At 31.4% G+C, this 13,396-nt stretch overlaps 1 protein-coding gene and 1 long non-coding RNA gene across 2 annotated transcripts; both read left to right on the top strand.

Annotated features, from left to right (window-relative positions):
• The first annotated feature begins 1,152 nt into the window (after window positions 1-1,152).
• On the top strand, window positions 1,153-2,036 carry LOC143050918 (uncharacterized). The gene is made up of 2 exons (XM_076224022.1): window positions 1,153-1,264; window positions 1,501-2,036. The coding sequence occupies exons 1-2, from the start codon at window positions 1,153-1,155 to the stop codon at window positions 2,034-2,036; spliced, it is 648 nt and encodes a 215-aa protein (XP_076080137.1).
• Window positions 2,037-6,450: 4,414 nt separating this feature from the next.
• LOC143052854 (uncharacterized) lies at window positions 6,451-12,431 on the top strand. The gene is made up of 3 exons (XR_012971273.1): window positions 6,451-7,141; window positions 8,624-8,696; window positions 10,514-12,431. It is a non-coding gene; the product is annotated as an uncharacterized LOC143052854 (long non-coding RNA).
• The last annotated feature ends 965 nt before the right edge of the window (window positions 12,432-13,396 follow it).

Here is a 13,396-nt window from a genome sequence, read left to right as displayed (position 1 = left end):
TATTACCAAAGCTGAAATATTAATTTTGTGATTTGTTTGTATACTGGTCTTGTCATTTTTACTGTTTCAAATTTCTTTCTCTAGTTTTTTTCCGAGTATCACCAAAACCTTAAAAATTTGGAACTATTTCATGGACATTGCTTGGATGGTTTTTTTTTTTTTTTTTTATTAAAAAATGTTTGGAGATACCCCTTATCTGCCCATCATTTATACCATCTTAAATTTGCTCTGACTGCTTAAAACTTTTGCGATATAAGTCAAAAACTGTATTATATACCCCCCTATGTTATATATTTAGCAACAGTGACCAAATGTATCAAACATTTATGTAACAATAAAAACTACACAACAAACGTGATTGTTTAATACCTTAATTATCCTTGTTCTGCTCCTGGTTATAATTTTTCTAGTTGCCTCAACTGAAATAAATGTTATATATTTAGCAACAGTGACCTAATTTATCAAAAATTACAAAAAATGTGATTGTTTAATACCTTAATCATCCTTGCTCTACTCCTAGTCATTATTTCTCTAGTTGCCTCAACTGAAATAAATGTTATATATTAAACAATAGTCACAACATTTATCATCAATTACAAAAAAAATGGATTGTCTAATACCTTAATCATCCTTGCTTTATTCCTTGTCATTATTTCTCTAGTTGCCTCAACTGAAATAAATGTTATTTATTTAGCAACAGTGACCACATGTCATTGTATAATAACCCCAAGGGTGACTGGGGTATACAAATATCGTCATTTGGTCTTCTCCCGACCGGCAGTAAAACGCTTGCTGAAGTGGGGAGTCCGTTTGGCTGTGCGGGATGTATCAAGTTCGCAGTCACGTCCGGTCAAAAGGGGGACGTTAAAACCGATGCCTCGTGTAAAGAGAGTGCCACGCTCTTTGCACGTTAAGAACCCTTGCAACAACTGTTTGAGGGGTCCGTAGGTGGCCTGTTGCAAGGCAAAATTTCTGTCCCTATTTAATATACCCTCATTTTCCAGTGGCAGTCCAAATTTTCCCGACCATCATCTTAAATGGCCTATATTACACAACCTACCTATTGTATTTATTATGAACTTGTTCTCGTCCTGAATATGCATGAAATATTTGCCACTGGACGTTAAGCAACCAACAATCAATCATAATGAAATGAATATGGTAAAGGCCATTGTGAAATTGTGGGAACCAGCCTTCATCAATCTTGCAAGAATGCTTGCATTTAACAGCATAAGGGCACTGCAGTGTTGTCAAAACTGTTCAGGTACTTGAAATTCAAGATGAATTTATGAAATGCAAAATAACTTCAAACATGACAAACGACATAATTGTCATTGTTTAATAAAGTAATGTAATAAAATCAAGTCAATTCAAAAGAGAACATTTTTTAAACAAAACTGGTGTAGTTGTGAAAATCTGCATTTTGAATATTTAGCAAAGTTTACATTTATAGTTTGAAGAACCCTTCTTCATATAAATACCGAACAAATTATTTTTCAGATCACCATAAAAGTTGGCAGATAATGCAAATATTTCTCCATGCTATGGGCCAAGAACTTCTCCTTCCTTATGTACATAAGGTTATCCTAGAGGGTGGCTCTCCTTCTGCCGGTTATTACTACTGGCTGCAGGGTGTACAAAACCCTAATTATAATTTTATCAAAGAGGTTGTTTTCACCTACTGCCTAGCAATCCATGTGTTTAGGGCTGGAGTTCGCCGTAACAATACTGAAGCAATTAATATTGCTAAGACAAAGTTTTCCAGTTTGTTTTTCGGTTTGAACATGCCATTTTATATGGAAATAACAAGAGATTCTTTGGTTCGACTGCAATGTCAGCCTACTGTAATTGGCTTCATTGGCGGTCATGAATCTCACAGTGTCAGTGGTAATGATTCTAAAGGAGAAGGGGGATACTTTGTACTTGAAAGCAAAAATAGAAAGACAAAAATGTTTATACCTGCAGGTCTACCCGACAATAACAAGTGGATACAGGTGTGCAGAAATGTTGATAAACTGGAAAAAGTAATTAAATGATGCATATAAAATAAATTAGATTAATAGATTAAATTAGGGTTCATTTCTACAAACGAAAGTCATTATACATGTTATATTCAACTTTTCCAAATAGAAAACTTTTGTTGTATGTACCATTTAGTGTTATATATATATCAGACTATTTAATATTACTTGTGCTTTGAAAATTTTTTGAAACAAACAAAATAAAGGAATGAAATTTATTTTATAAATGATGACGTTCAATCACAATGATTAATATGACGTGGGCATAAAAACTTGATTCTGTCCAATTGTGCTTTTGTTTTTTCACTGATATTATAACACCTCGCGTGCATCCAAAAATCACAAGCTTTGTTGTTGTGTTTTTTTGGGTATCTCGCACCCAAACCCTTCTTATCAACCCTCCCCTCCCAACCCCAGAAACTCGGCAATTTTCTTGACCATAGCTTTTTTTCCCTCGGATGAAGCTATCGCTTGTTTGCGTATCCTTTTCTTTTCTCTTTAGTTCCTCTGCTGACGCCACTTAATTGTTGGTAGCATCACTAGATCTGACATTGCTTTTTGGTGAGAATGACGATGATGCCTGGCCTGATGTCGTAGGTTGCTGGGTACATGTATCAACAGATAAATTCTAGAACCATAATAAATAAAACAAACTAAACTAAATTACTAACTAACAAACAAAACATAATAAATAAAAAACCAAGACATGCAACTAATAAAACTGAAAAAAAAACCAAGACATGCAACTTATAAAACTGAAAAAAAACCAAGACATGCAACTAATAAAACTGAAAAAACCAAGACATGCAACTAATAAAACTGAAAAAAAACCAAGACATGCAACTAATAAAACTGAAAAAAACCAAGACATGCAACTAATAAAACTGAAAATAAACAATCATTGCAAAATGTTAGAATTATAATAAAAACATTTTTTTTATGAGTACTAAAGCGTTTTATGTTTTTAATAAATGTTCCAGCGTATATTTTTCGATCTGGTATTTCCTCCATTTTTTTGTCTGTTTGATCGTCCGTATGTCCCGGCTTTATTTTTTCAATGTAGTATACGAGGAAATCAAAGTTCAATCAACTTGCAACTTAGTAACATAAAAAATGATGATAAAATTGAGGCATGCTTGTTAGTTTTCTCGTTTGAATTGTTTTACATTGTCTTAACAGGGCCTGTTATAGCTCACTATGCGGTATGGGCTTTGCTCATTGTTGAAGGCCGTACGGTGACCTATAGTTGTTAATGTCTGTGTCATTTTGGTCTTTTGTGGACAGTTGTCTCATTGGCAATAATACCACATCTTCTTTTTTATATTGTACTTCCGACACATTCTTAATGATTCTATACCATTAACTGTCAGTCTAGTGAAATAGTATGCAATTCAGTGCTAATCTTAAGAAATTAAATATACCTCAATAGAAGGTTTAGGAATTAAACCCTGCTGTTCGGTACTACTAGTATAAGTATAAACAGTACCACATGCTGCTTTTATAGTCACAGAAACATCTTCCCCTGTAGCGACTTTGAGATCATGTGCCTACAATCAAACCGATGACGTATTGAATAAACATTTATTATTATATTTTTCAGATAAATGAACGTATGTCACAAGTAATCGATGTGTGCGGGGCAGATGATGACTACACATACAGTCCAGACTTGGCACACGAGAAATATTTTTTTAGAAGAATAATAAGAAGACAAAAGTATTTACGCACGGACAACGAATCGAATCATATCACATTACGAAGGAAAAAAATAGATAAAGAACTGATAAATTTTGGTACAAAATGTAAAGAAAATAGATTAAATTTTATAAGTGGTTTTGTTGAAAATGGCATATTTCACAAAACAGTATGAACCAATCTTTATTCTAGAAGCTGAAAGAACATCATTTGAAAATATTGCCAATAAGACATAATCCGAAATAGCATGTGCGATTGAAGTTGAATTGCAGCGCATCGAGGACACGTACAGAAATGACTAATAGATGGAAAAAAATTAAAAACAAGACAAAACCGAGAATTTTTTAAGGAAATACAAAATTTTGAATGTGATTTGTAGATGATTGTGTGTGTGTCAGTAATTTGAAGTAGTATGTGAAAAGTTCAATACCTGCTTGAAATATTTAGATATGTATATTTCATATCAATTTATAACTCTTTTTGTCTTTTTTTTTAATAAATGTTTATGCAAACAATGAATTTTGTACCTTAAGAAAGAGAGTATCCTTTCTCACAGAAAAGGACTTATTTATCCTCCGATTCCCAATAATAGATTTGGTCACCCTTTTTCTTTTCTTTACAATTTTTATTGTTTACTTCCTTCCTTGTTTGTTTGTTTTTTCCTTTAAACAATAAAAATCAAACTTGTTTGCAGAATTTATGAAATACAACAGTTGAAAGAAGTTTAGTGACATGATTACTTCCCTTGTTTCACTCGTGTAACAGAGAAAACGACGAGGATGATATAAGTAGTTAAATAACATTTCTTATAAATTAGGCGAATGAAAAAAAATATTATATAATTATCGAATAATCCTTTTACGTACGTGCATAAAGTGTACCAAATATCTGATTGCTATTTTTTTTATTATATCTTCTTGTACAACGTTTCATGAATGTAATATTTACGTTCCATACATTAATCGTCCAATTTTACGAAGCAAATATGTATTGTTTATTCTCATTGGTTAATTTGATCCCATGACTTTCATATTGGACAAGATGGCAGAAAGTAACAGAATGTTAATGTCCGTTAAATTTTATGCTTCAAAAATTGTTTTTTGACATAATCACTGATGATAATTGTAATTCAAACATCTAATTTACACCTTCCGGTCCGAGACTACATATTATTCTGTCTTCGTATTCATGTTTTAGGTAAAGCATTATGCAAACAGTAGGTTGTATCATTAAAATAAGATATCAAAAACGTAAACTGTTAGTGCCATTATGCCAACCCATTTTCAAAACCTTGATTTAGTATATTGAGTTCAAAAAGTCGGCAAACATACACCCATTGCTATTTTTATTTTATGTTGACAACCAGCTTACACCCTCTGTCCCAATACTCTAAATAGAGTTAACAAAGAACTTCTTCTTTTTTATTAAGTTCATGTTTAACATTATTATTAACTGTGCAGCTGTATAGATTTATATTTAAAAAAAAGCAAATACGGTAAGTTTTGGTTGATGTGGTCAAAAGATTTTATTACACGACTCAGTCTGAAGTATGAAAACTACTGATGTTTGTTTATGATTCAATATTTTTGAATAAAAAGAGGACATGCTCATTGTGGATTGGGGAAACAAGTTATTACCTTTGGTTTGTGAGGTCAGATAATTTTGTTATGTGATAACGAGCCATCCTGACTCCCGGAAAGACAAATGTAAAACAGTTCAAATAATCATGCGCCCCCAAGAGTGACTGGGCAATAGAAATATGGTCACTTTGTCTTCTCCCGACCGGCAGTAAAACGCTTGCTGAAGTGGGGCGTCCGTTTGGCTGTGCGGGATGTATCAAGTTCGCAGTCACGTCCTGTCAGAATGGGGACGTTAAATCCGATGTCTCGTGTAGAGAAAGTTCCACGCTCTTTGCACGTTAAGAACCCTTGCAAAAAATAAAAATAAAAACCCTTGCAACAACTCTTTCAGGGGTCCGTAGGTGACCTGTTGAAAGGCAAAGTTTCTGTCCCTGTCCAATATATCCTTATTTTTCAGTGGCATTCCAAATTTTCCCGACCATCATGGCCTCTATTGTGACAAGACCTACCTATAGTATTTATTGTGAACTTGTTCTCGTCCTGAATATGCATGAAATATTTGACACTGGACGTAAAGCAACCAACAATCAATCAATCAAATAATAATCCCCCCCCCCCATAATATTAAAGGCCTGATTTATGTACAAAAAATGAAGAAAAAAAAAACATATAATTTATGTAACATATCAACAAAAGAAAATCACTGAATAACAGGCTTCTGACTTGGAACAGGTACATACATGCAGAATATGTTCTCTTGCCTGGCGATTAAAATCTGAAGGGAAACCGGTAAAATAGCAAAACTCTAAATAATATTAATCGCTATTTTGCCGAAGCCTTTGTATTTAGGGAAAGAGTTCTTAAATGGATGTCTACGAGAAAACCATGCAAAATCAAAAAAAAATTATGAAAGGGGTTGTGGAATTTTCAGCTGATTTTGGGTTCCTAGTAAAGTATTAAGTACATCTAATACTTCTATGGTTAAAAAATGACGATTTATCTCAAATTATGTGAATACAGGGCAATTCTATTTTAGTACCAAATTTGCTGGAAAATGTTGTTGAAAATGGACATTTTTTGGGTTTTTTTTATTGAATAGTTCAAAGTATTATATGACAAAAAAAATAGTTTGGCCTTAAAATTCAGACTTTCTACTAAAATAAACTGTAATTTGGATCTTATTTCAACCTTTATTTTTGTTTTTATTTTTATTGACATAATTGTGTTTTTTTTTAAATTTGAATTCAGCCTGTACTGAAAATGTCCATAAAACCTCAAAAGTCACTCAAATTGAAAAAATATTTTGTTAAACGTTATGGTTCACTACAGACTAGTATTCCTTAACGGGATTTTGGTTGCAAATTGATATAAGCTTATTTGAATAAAAGATGAAAAACTGAAAAATATAGCTAAAATTATCTCCCTTTGTAAAACTCTTCACAATAAAAGGTAGATTCAGTGTCAATAACAGAAGGAGGGAAATCAACAAATGTGCAGAAGGATAGGAAATAATGGTATTTTTGATGAATATGGTGTAACCAAAAACTTATTTTTATTGAAAGAGTGTAACAAAGACATAGCAAACCATGTGGCAAAGACATTCCCACTGCCACTGGGATAAGTCTGATCCTGATCAGATAGTCTAGACATGACTCATGAGGCTAGACTATCACTATCATGTCTAGGTTTCAGACTCACATTTTAAAATGCATATGCTGCAAACATGGACAGGAGTTGAATTGCAGTAGACAAGAAACCAAAATGAGTTGCTGCCATCCTTTCATGACCCTTCCAAATCTAGCAACGGAAATTCCAAAGCAAAACTTTCAGTTTCAGTTGGTTCTGGTAAGTTTGTTAATTTTTTTTTTGTGGTTAAAAAAAGCAATTTGACACCATAAAAAGACCTACTGTAGAAACATCACATCAACACATAAATATAGGAAGAAGAGCGTAGACTATTTCTCTTTGGGGAAAAAAAGGGGGGGGGGTATTTACATAATTTTCCTGAAGCAAACACTGATTTAATTTTCATTGACATACATTTATAATGATTTAAAATTCTTCTGAAACTAAAAGATTTATGTGTTTGCCTTCTAAATTTTAATAGAAAAACTTTTTTCTCTCTCAGTCTCTCAAGAAATCTATAATAATCATGATAAATATATATATTCTATTACAAAGCCCTCCGGTATCAGGTCTGTTCGCCCTGAGTTTGTTTGCCAAATTGTCAATAGAGTCCATTGACTCTGTTTTTTTTCCTCCTAATTTAAAAATAATGGTTCCTTCAAATCCCCTTTTTTTTTTAATACAACCCATTGAAATAGAAAACATTCAGTAGATAGATATAGGAAGATGTGGTATGAGTGCCAATGAGACAACTATCCATCCAAATAACAATTTGTAAAAGTAAACCATTATAGGTCAATGGACGGCCTTCAACACAGAGCCTTGGCTCACACGGAACAACAAGCTATAAACATGATAAAGGACCCCTAAATTACTAGTGTAAAACCCTTCGAACAGGAAAATCAATGGTCTAATGTATATAAAAAAGGAGAAACAAGAAACATGTATAGATTACATAAACATACGAAAACTACTGTACATTTATGCCAACTAAAAAGTATGTGTGTTAACCGCACTACCCTTACCTACCTTTATTTTTATCCCTACCCTAAAGATTTTTGTGACAGGTTTTGATTAAGCACTGTTAAAGTCACAATATACATGTAGCTCCCAAAGAGTTGTGAATTTCCTGTCTTTATTCATTCCTTTACCAGTACTACATGTACATTGTACAATGCAGCTAGATTGATACAATATATGGTTCTCAAACTCAAAAAAATGTTTTACAGACTATGAGCTGGTTTTTTTTTTCTCTCTAAAAATTGGTTACGTTACTGTGAGACTTTTTCTTTACATTTCCTTAGTGCAGGTCATGTATCATAGTTATAAACAAGGAAAGAGAACTTGTACATGTCTTTACTTCTATCGTTAATAAAATAGAATCTGAATAGAATATGCTTACAAATGTATTCCAAATTAAAGGGCCAGAAGGGGCAACATGAGATTATAACATTACAGATTACTCAGATTAAACAAATTCAAAATAACAATACTGAAGAAATGAATTACTTGATGATGTGATTGATATCATAGCATTTATGACATTTACACAAATTAATTATTATATCTACAAACCTTTTTTTTTCAATGAACCAATGCATTATGTTAAGCCAACTTAATGTACAATGTACATGTAGATGTAACTCACTGTACTGATCATGCAAATGTACAAATATACAATATTTTATTTCTTATTAACAGGTTAATGTTGAAGATGGAAAAGCACAAAAATAATGTTAAAATGAAAGCAGATATGATAGGAGATCATATATAGGTAAATATATGATATAATTGATAAAAAAAAATGAATCAAACAAGTCATAACAAGAGACTACTAAATAGACAGCAAATAAGACCTGTGTTGTGGCATTATTTGTGAAATATAATCATATATAGAAATTAGAAATTGATCAGTTACATTTATTATTGTAAAAACATGATAAATAATCAATAAATTAGATTAACCCTTCAATTTTAAAAGTTCAATCTGGTAAACAAAAAGTAAAAATAACACACAGAACACTCAAATTATTATTTTCTGATCAATTAAGGGTCATATCAGTACAATTTACACAACAAAATTTTCATTACTCATCATTGGAATTGTTCTCTTTATAAGAATTAAACCTAGAAAAAAATATGTGTTCTTGTCAGCTTGACACTGAGATCCTCATTTATAGTATACATGCATTTATGGTAAACCTGAAGACTACATTAATTTTGTATTTTTCATTTTTGAAAAAACACTTTTACCATTATTACAGCTATTTTCCTAATGCGTGTAGAGTAAAACTTTGGTAGGTTTGCTTGCTCTGTTTGTATAAATATTGATTCAAGCTTTGTCATTAAGGTTGATATCTTCAAACAATAAATATAGGCATATTTGAACCTTTATGGAGTACTTTTAAATTTGATTAGACGTTATGTTAATTGCAATTGTACAATATACAAACAAACCATGCAAGCTAACCGAAGTCTTAGATTTACATGCCTTAGAAAATTAGCTGTAAAATTAATTATATATTTGTTTCCAATGATTATTGTTTTACCAATTTCAAATGTTTTGGCTTGTTTTTAAATTCGTCTATATCAGCTAAAGGGTCAAAAGTGTCCAAAGTTAAACTTTCATAAAACAATTGAATAATTGGTGTTCTTTGATATTATGCAAAATTAAACGGTGTATTGTACTTTTTTGGGTTAAATACTTCTTATATGTTTAGATTGTTAATATTCGTTTTCAAATTGCAAAAAAGATTACGGGGGCAAAAAAAACTTTGTTTGTTTATTAAAATATTATTGACGGTTTTTTTTCTATGCTAAATGTTATCATGCATTTAGCATGTTTAGCATGTTTAGATTTATGATTTGGGCTTAGTTTTCAAGTTGATTGAAATTGGGGTCCAATTTTAAACTTTGTTTAAATTCTTTAAAAAATTGCATATATGGGGTTCTTTGATAAGATAAATCTAATCATGTCTTTTAGACTTTAGATTTTGGATATTGGCACAAGTCCAATTTCGAAATCATCAGTTCTTTTACCACATCTATTCTGTGTCAGAAACCTACATGTATGATGTGTCTAATAATTCATCACAATCCAAATTCTGAACTGTATCATGTGAATCAAGTTTGAATGTAGTGTCTATATAGTGTCCCCCCCCCCCCCAACCTGATGAAGGTGCAATCTCTGCATTTGTAATAGAATGTACCCTTGAGCTGTTTTATTCTCATTGTTGAAGGTTGTACAGAGGCATTACATTCATTTCATTTGAACTTTTGTGCATATTTGTCTCATTTGCAATCAATACTCATCTCCCTATTTTTGCATTGTCATAACGTCATAAATACAAGCTGAAATCTGCAAAATTAACTTCATTAAAATTAAAGTTTGCTGCAGCTTGGAATAAGAAAAAAATCAAATTTAGGTCCATTTTTAGCTAGTATACTTTGTTTCTTATTCTATGTACTGGAATGTCAGAGTTGTGATAATGGAAAAACATTTTACACAAGACCAAGGTAATAATTAATTTCTTTTTAGGAAATTTCAATCATTTAATGGATAACAATTCTTTTTATTATTATTTTTTACAGACATTTGGTGATAAAAAAATAACTGGAGTTCATGAAAGAAGACTGATTGCTGAGACACATTTTTGTTGATAAACATGTTTATGATGAAGAAAAACTTAGATAATATTACTGATACTTGAATAAGGCTCTGGTCTGTCTTTGAATTTTCCTGTTGATGTTAAAAAATTGCAAGCTCAAATAAAAATAAATTGAAATGGAACTCATATGCTTTGAAAAAAAGGAAAAAAACGGCAATGTGAATCTCGCTGAAGTCTTGAAAACCACCAAGTCAACACACAGTTGCAACACAAATGAGAAGAGAGAGCAATTGCTAGGAGATAGAATGTTCTCACTGTCTCACCATCAGCAAGGTTTTCTCGTCAGCGAATAAGAAGTCCAAAATTACTTCTGTATTAAAAGGTCATCAGTATTGAAGACAATAAAGAAGATTACGAATGTACTTGGCCATTTGATAAACATAATAATATTTTCATTTGTCAGAAATTGTTTCTTAGATTGACTAACTAGTTTTATTGATTGAATTATTAGTAAATTACCTTTCATAGTTCATGTAGTTACATGTATATAAATTCTTATAAGATAGTATGGAAACAATTTAATACTTCCCTAAATTCCATACCTTATGCAACAATTGTCTTGTGCTGCTAAGTCAATTCAAATGAACTTTTATTTCAATTCGAATTAACTGTTATGTATGTTTATAATAATCTTATTCTTGCATGTAAGCACCATTTAGTGTTATTGTATCATCTTCATTGATTGTTAAATATAATACTAATGCTATAAAAAATAATAACATTTATGATCATTTATAAAGATTGAGATATTTAAAAATTTATCAATGCTAAAAGAGAATTTATAAATTTAGACATTTTTTTAGGAGAATTTTAGAAAGTACTACAACAAAAGCAAACCAATAGTATATGCTCAAATGCACTATTAACTCTCTCTCTCCAGATAACCAAATAGAGATATGTTTATATTTTATTAAATTAATGAAGTGTATGTTAGTTTAAATTAATATGTACATGCAATTTTAAGGTTTTAAAAATCAGCATTTTTATTGGATTATCTCCCTTTGTACAATAGAAATTCAGATTTTATCCACACTGTCTCAGGTACTCATGATCAAAATGACTTATATGGTAACCAGCATGCAGGTAAAAGGTTGCAACGTGTCTTAATTTTGTTTACCTGTCAGACACAACTTCTGAATGTCAATACTTTAGATTTTTCAATATGATGAACTTGACATTGAATTTCATATCATTTTTCAGTAACCAGAATACAACTTTAGTAATTAGCAAGCTGCATTAACCAAAAATGGAATTACTAGGAAGAAATGAATGGATTTTACTCTTTAAAGTAATAGGGACAAGTGTACTAAAGGAATTTAGAATAAAAAAAAATACCACAAAAAAATTGTCTTTGGCAGCTCCCCCCCCTTTTTTAAGCCTAATGCTTACTATTGTTTGTGACACAAAAATCCAATTTTCTATTTGATTTACCTATATTGCATGTTACAATCTGTATAATTCAAGTATTTATTTTTGAATGCTTGGTTTCATTAAAATATGAGACATTCCTCAATTTATTGCGAAAATACAAAAAAGGGGGGGGGGGAGGCTATCTAAATGATCAATAAAATCTATAAAATTAATTTGCAACCGAAATCCCTTCAAAATATTTTGAACCAAAGAAAATGCAAAGCATTTCTGAAATTTAGGGTAAATTAAAGCGACTTTTGGGCTGTAGTGTCTGTTTTAGTGTGATTTGATGAAAAGGCCATATTTTTTATCATTTTATGTGTTTTGCCACACCCTTATTTTCTATATATATCATTATGTTTAATAAAATTATGTGATTTATACTTCATACACATCCTATCTGTGCTATTAAAGTATTTAAACACTCAGAAGTATTATAGTATTTATTTCTATTTGAGAAATTTATGAAATCTATGCATTTCAGTAAATGCATCTATAAATAAACTCGAAAATACCCTAAATCCCTATCGTTGCCATGGTTACCAGCAGTGTAAGGGCTTCAAACTTGCATGACTTTCATATGAGGTCAACCTGAACATGTCAGCAAAGTTTCATCAAAATCAAACAACTTTGCATGGAGCACCATCTGCATGGTTTTCTCATAGATGTCCATTTAAAACTTTTATATCAATTCTAGCCGTAGAATTTATAAATCAATTTTAGCCGTAGAATTTGTAATCAATTCGTACAGTAGAACTGTTCTAGAAGTAGAAGTGACCAAATATTTGGTCTGTTTTAGCTCGAACTGTCTAAAACTGTTCTAGGGTAGAACTGTCAGGATCAGTTTTAGGTTAGAACGGTTCTAGCTGGAACTGACTGACAGTTCTACGTACTCGAAGTTCTCCTGACAGATTTAATGAGAGGTTAGAAGTGATCTCCACTGTACATCTACCCTATTTAAATTGAGTTATGAACCTGAATGAAGTCCTACTTAAATTAGACTCTACAGGAGTTGTTGTAGAGGTTCCTAAAGTTTGAATGTATATAACCGGCACGTGTAAACAAAGAATGTGGAAAGGAATTAACAGTAGATAAACAGTAAAGAAATCCACGTCATAAAAGTTGTATTTTTTTAATTTAAGTAAATAATCATTCTTAAAAAACGATGTGAATGTTCTTAAACTATTATACATATAAAGCAATGGGTGTTTCTAAATTTAAAAAAAAATGTAACGATTGGCAGTTTTAAAAATACTTGATAGAACGGGGAGTCCGTTTTGTTGTGCGTGAATAACAAGTTCACAGCCACGTTCTGACAACAGGAGTACCACGCTCTTTAAACATGTAGATCGATCCTTTGTAAAATCTGGTGGTGTGGTCGTTATTTTGCGTGTTT

This window comes from Mytilus galloprovincialis, chromosome 11 (genome assembly GCF_965363235.1).
Source record: "Mytilus galloprovincialis chromosome 11, xbMytGall1.hap1.1, whole genome shotgun sequence".
NCBI classification, from domain to species: domain Eukaryota; kingdom Metazoa; phylum Mollusca; class Bivalvia; order Mytilida; family Mytilidae; genus Mytilus; species Mytilus galloprovincialis.
The sequence above is the reverse complement of the archived record's forward strand: the minus strand, read 5'-3'. Positions and strand labels throughout refer to the sequence as shown.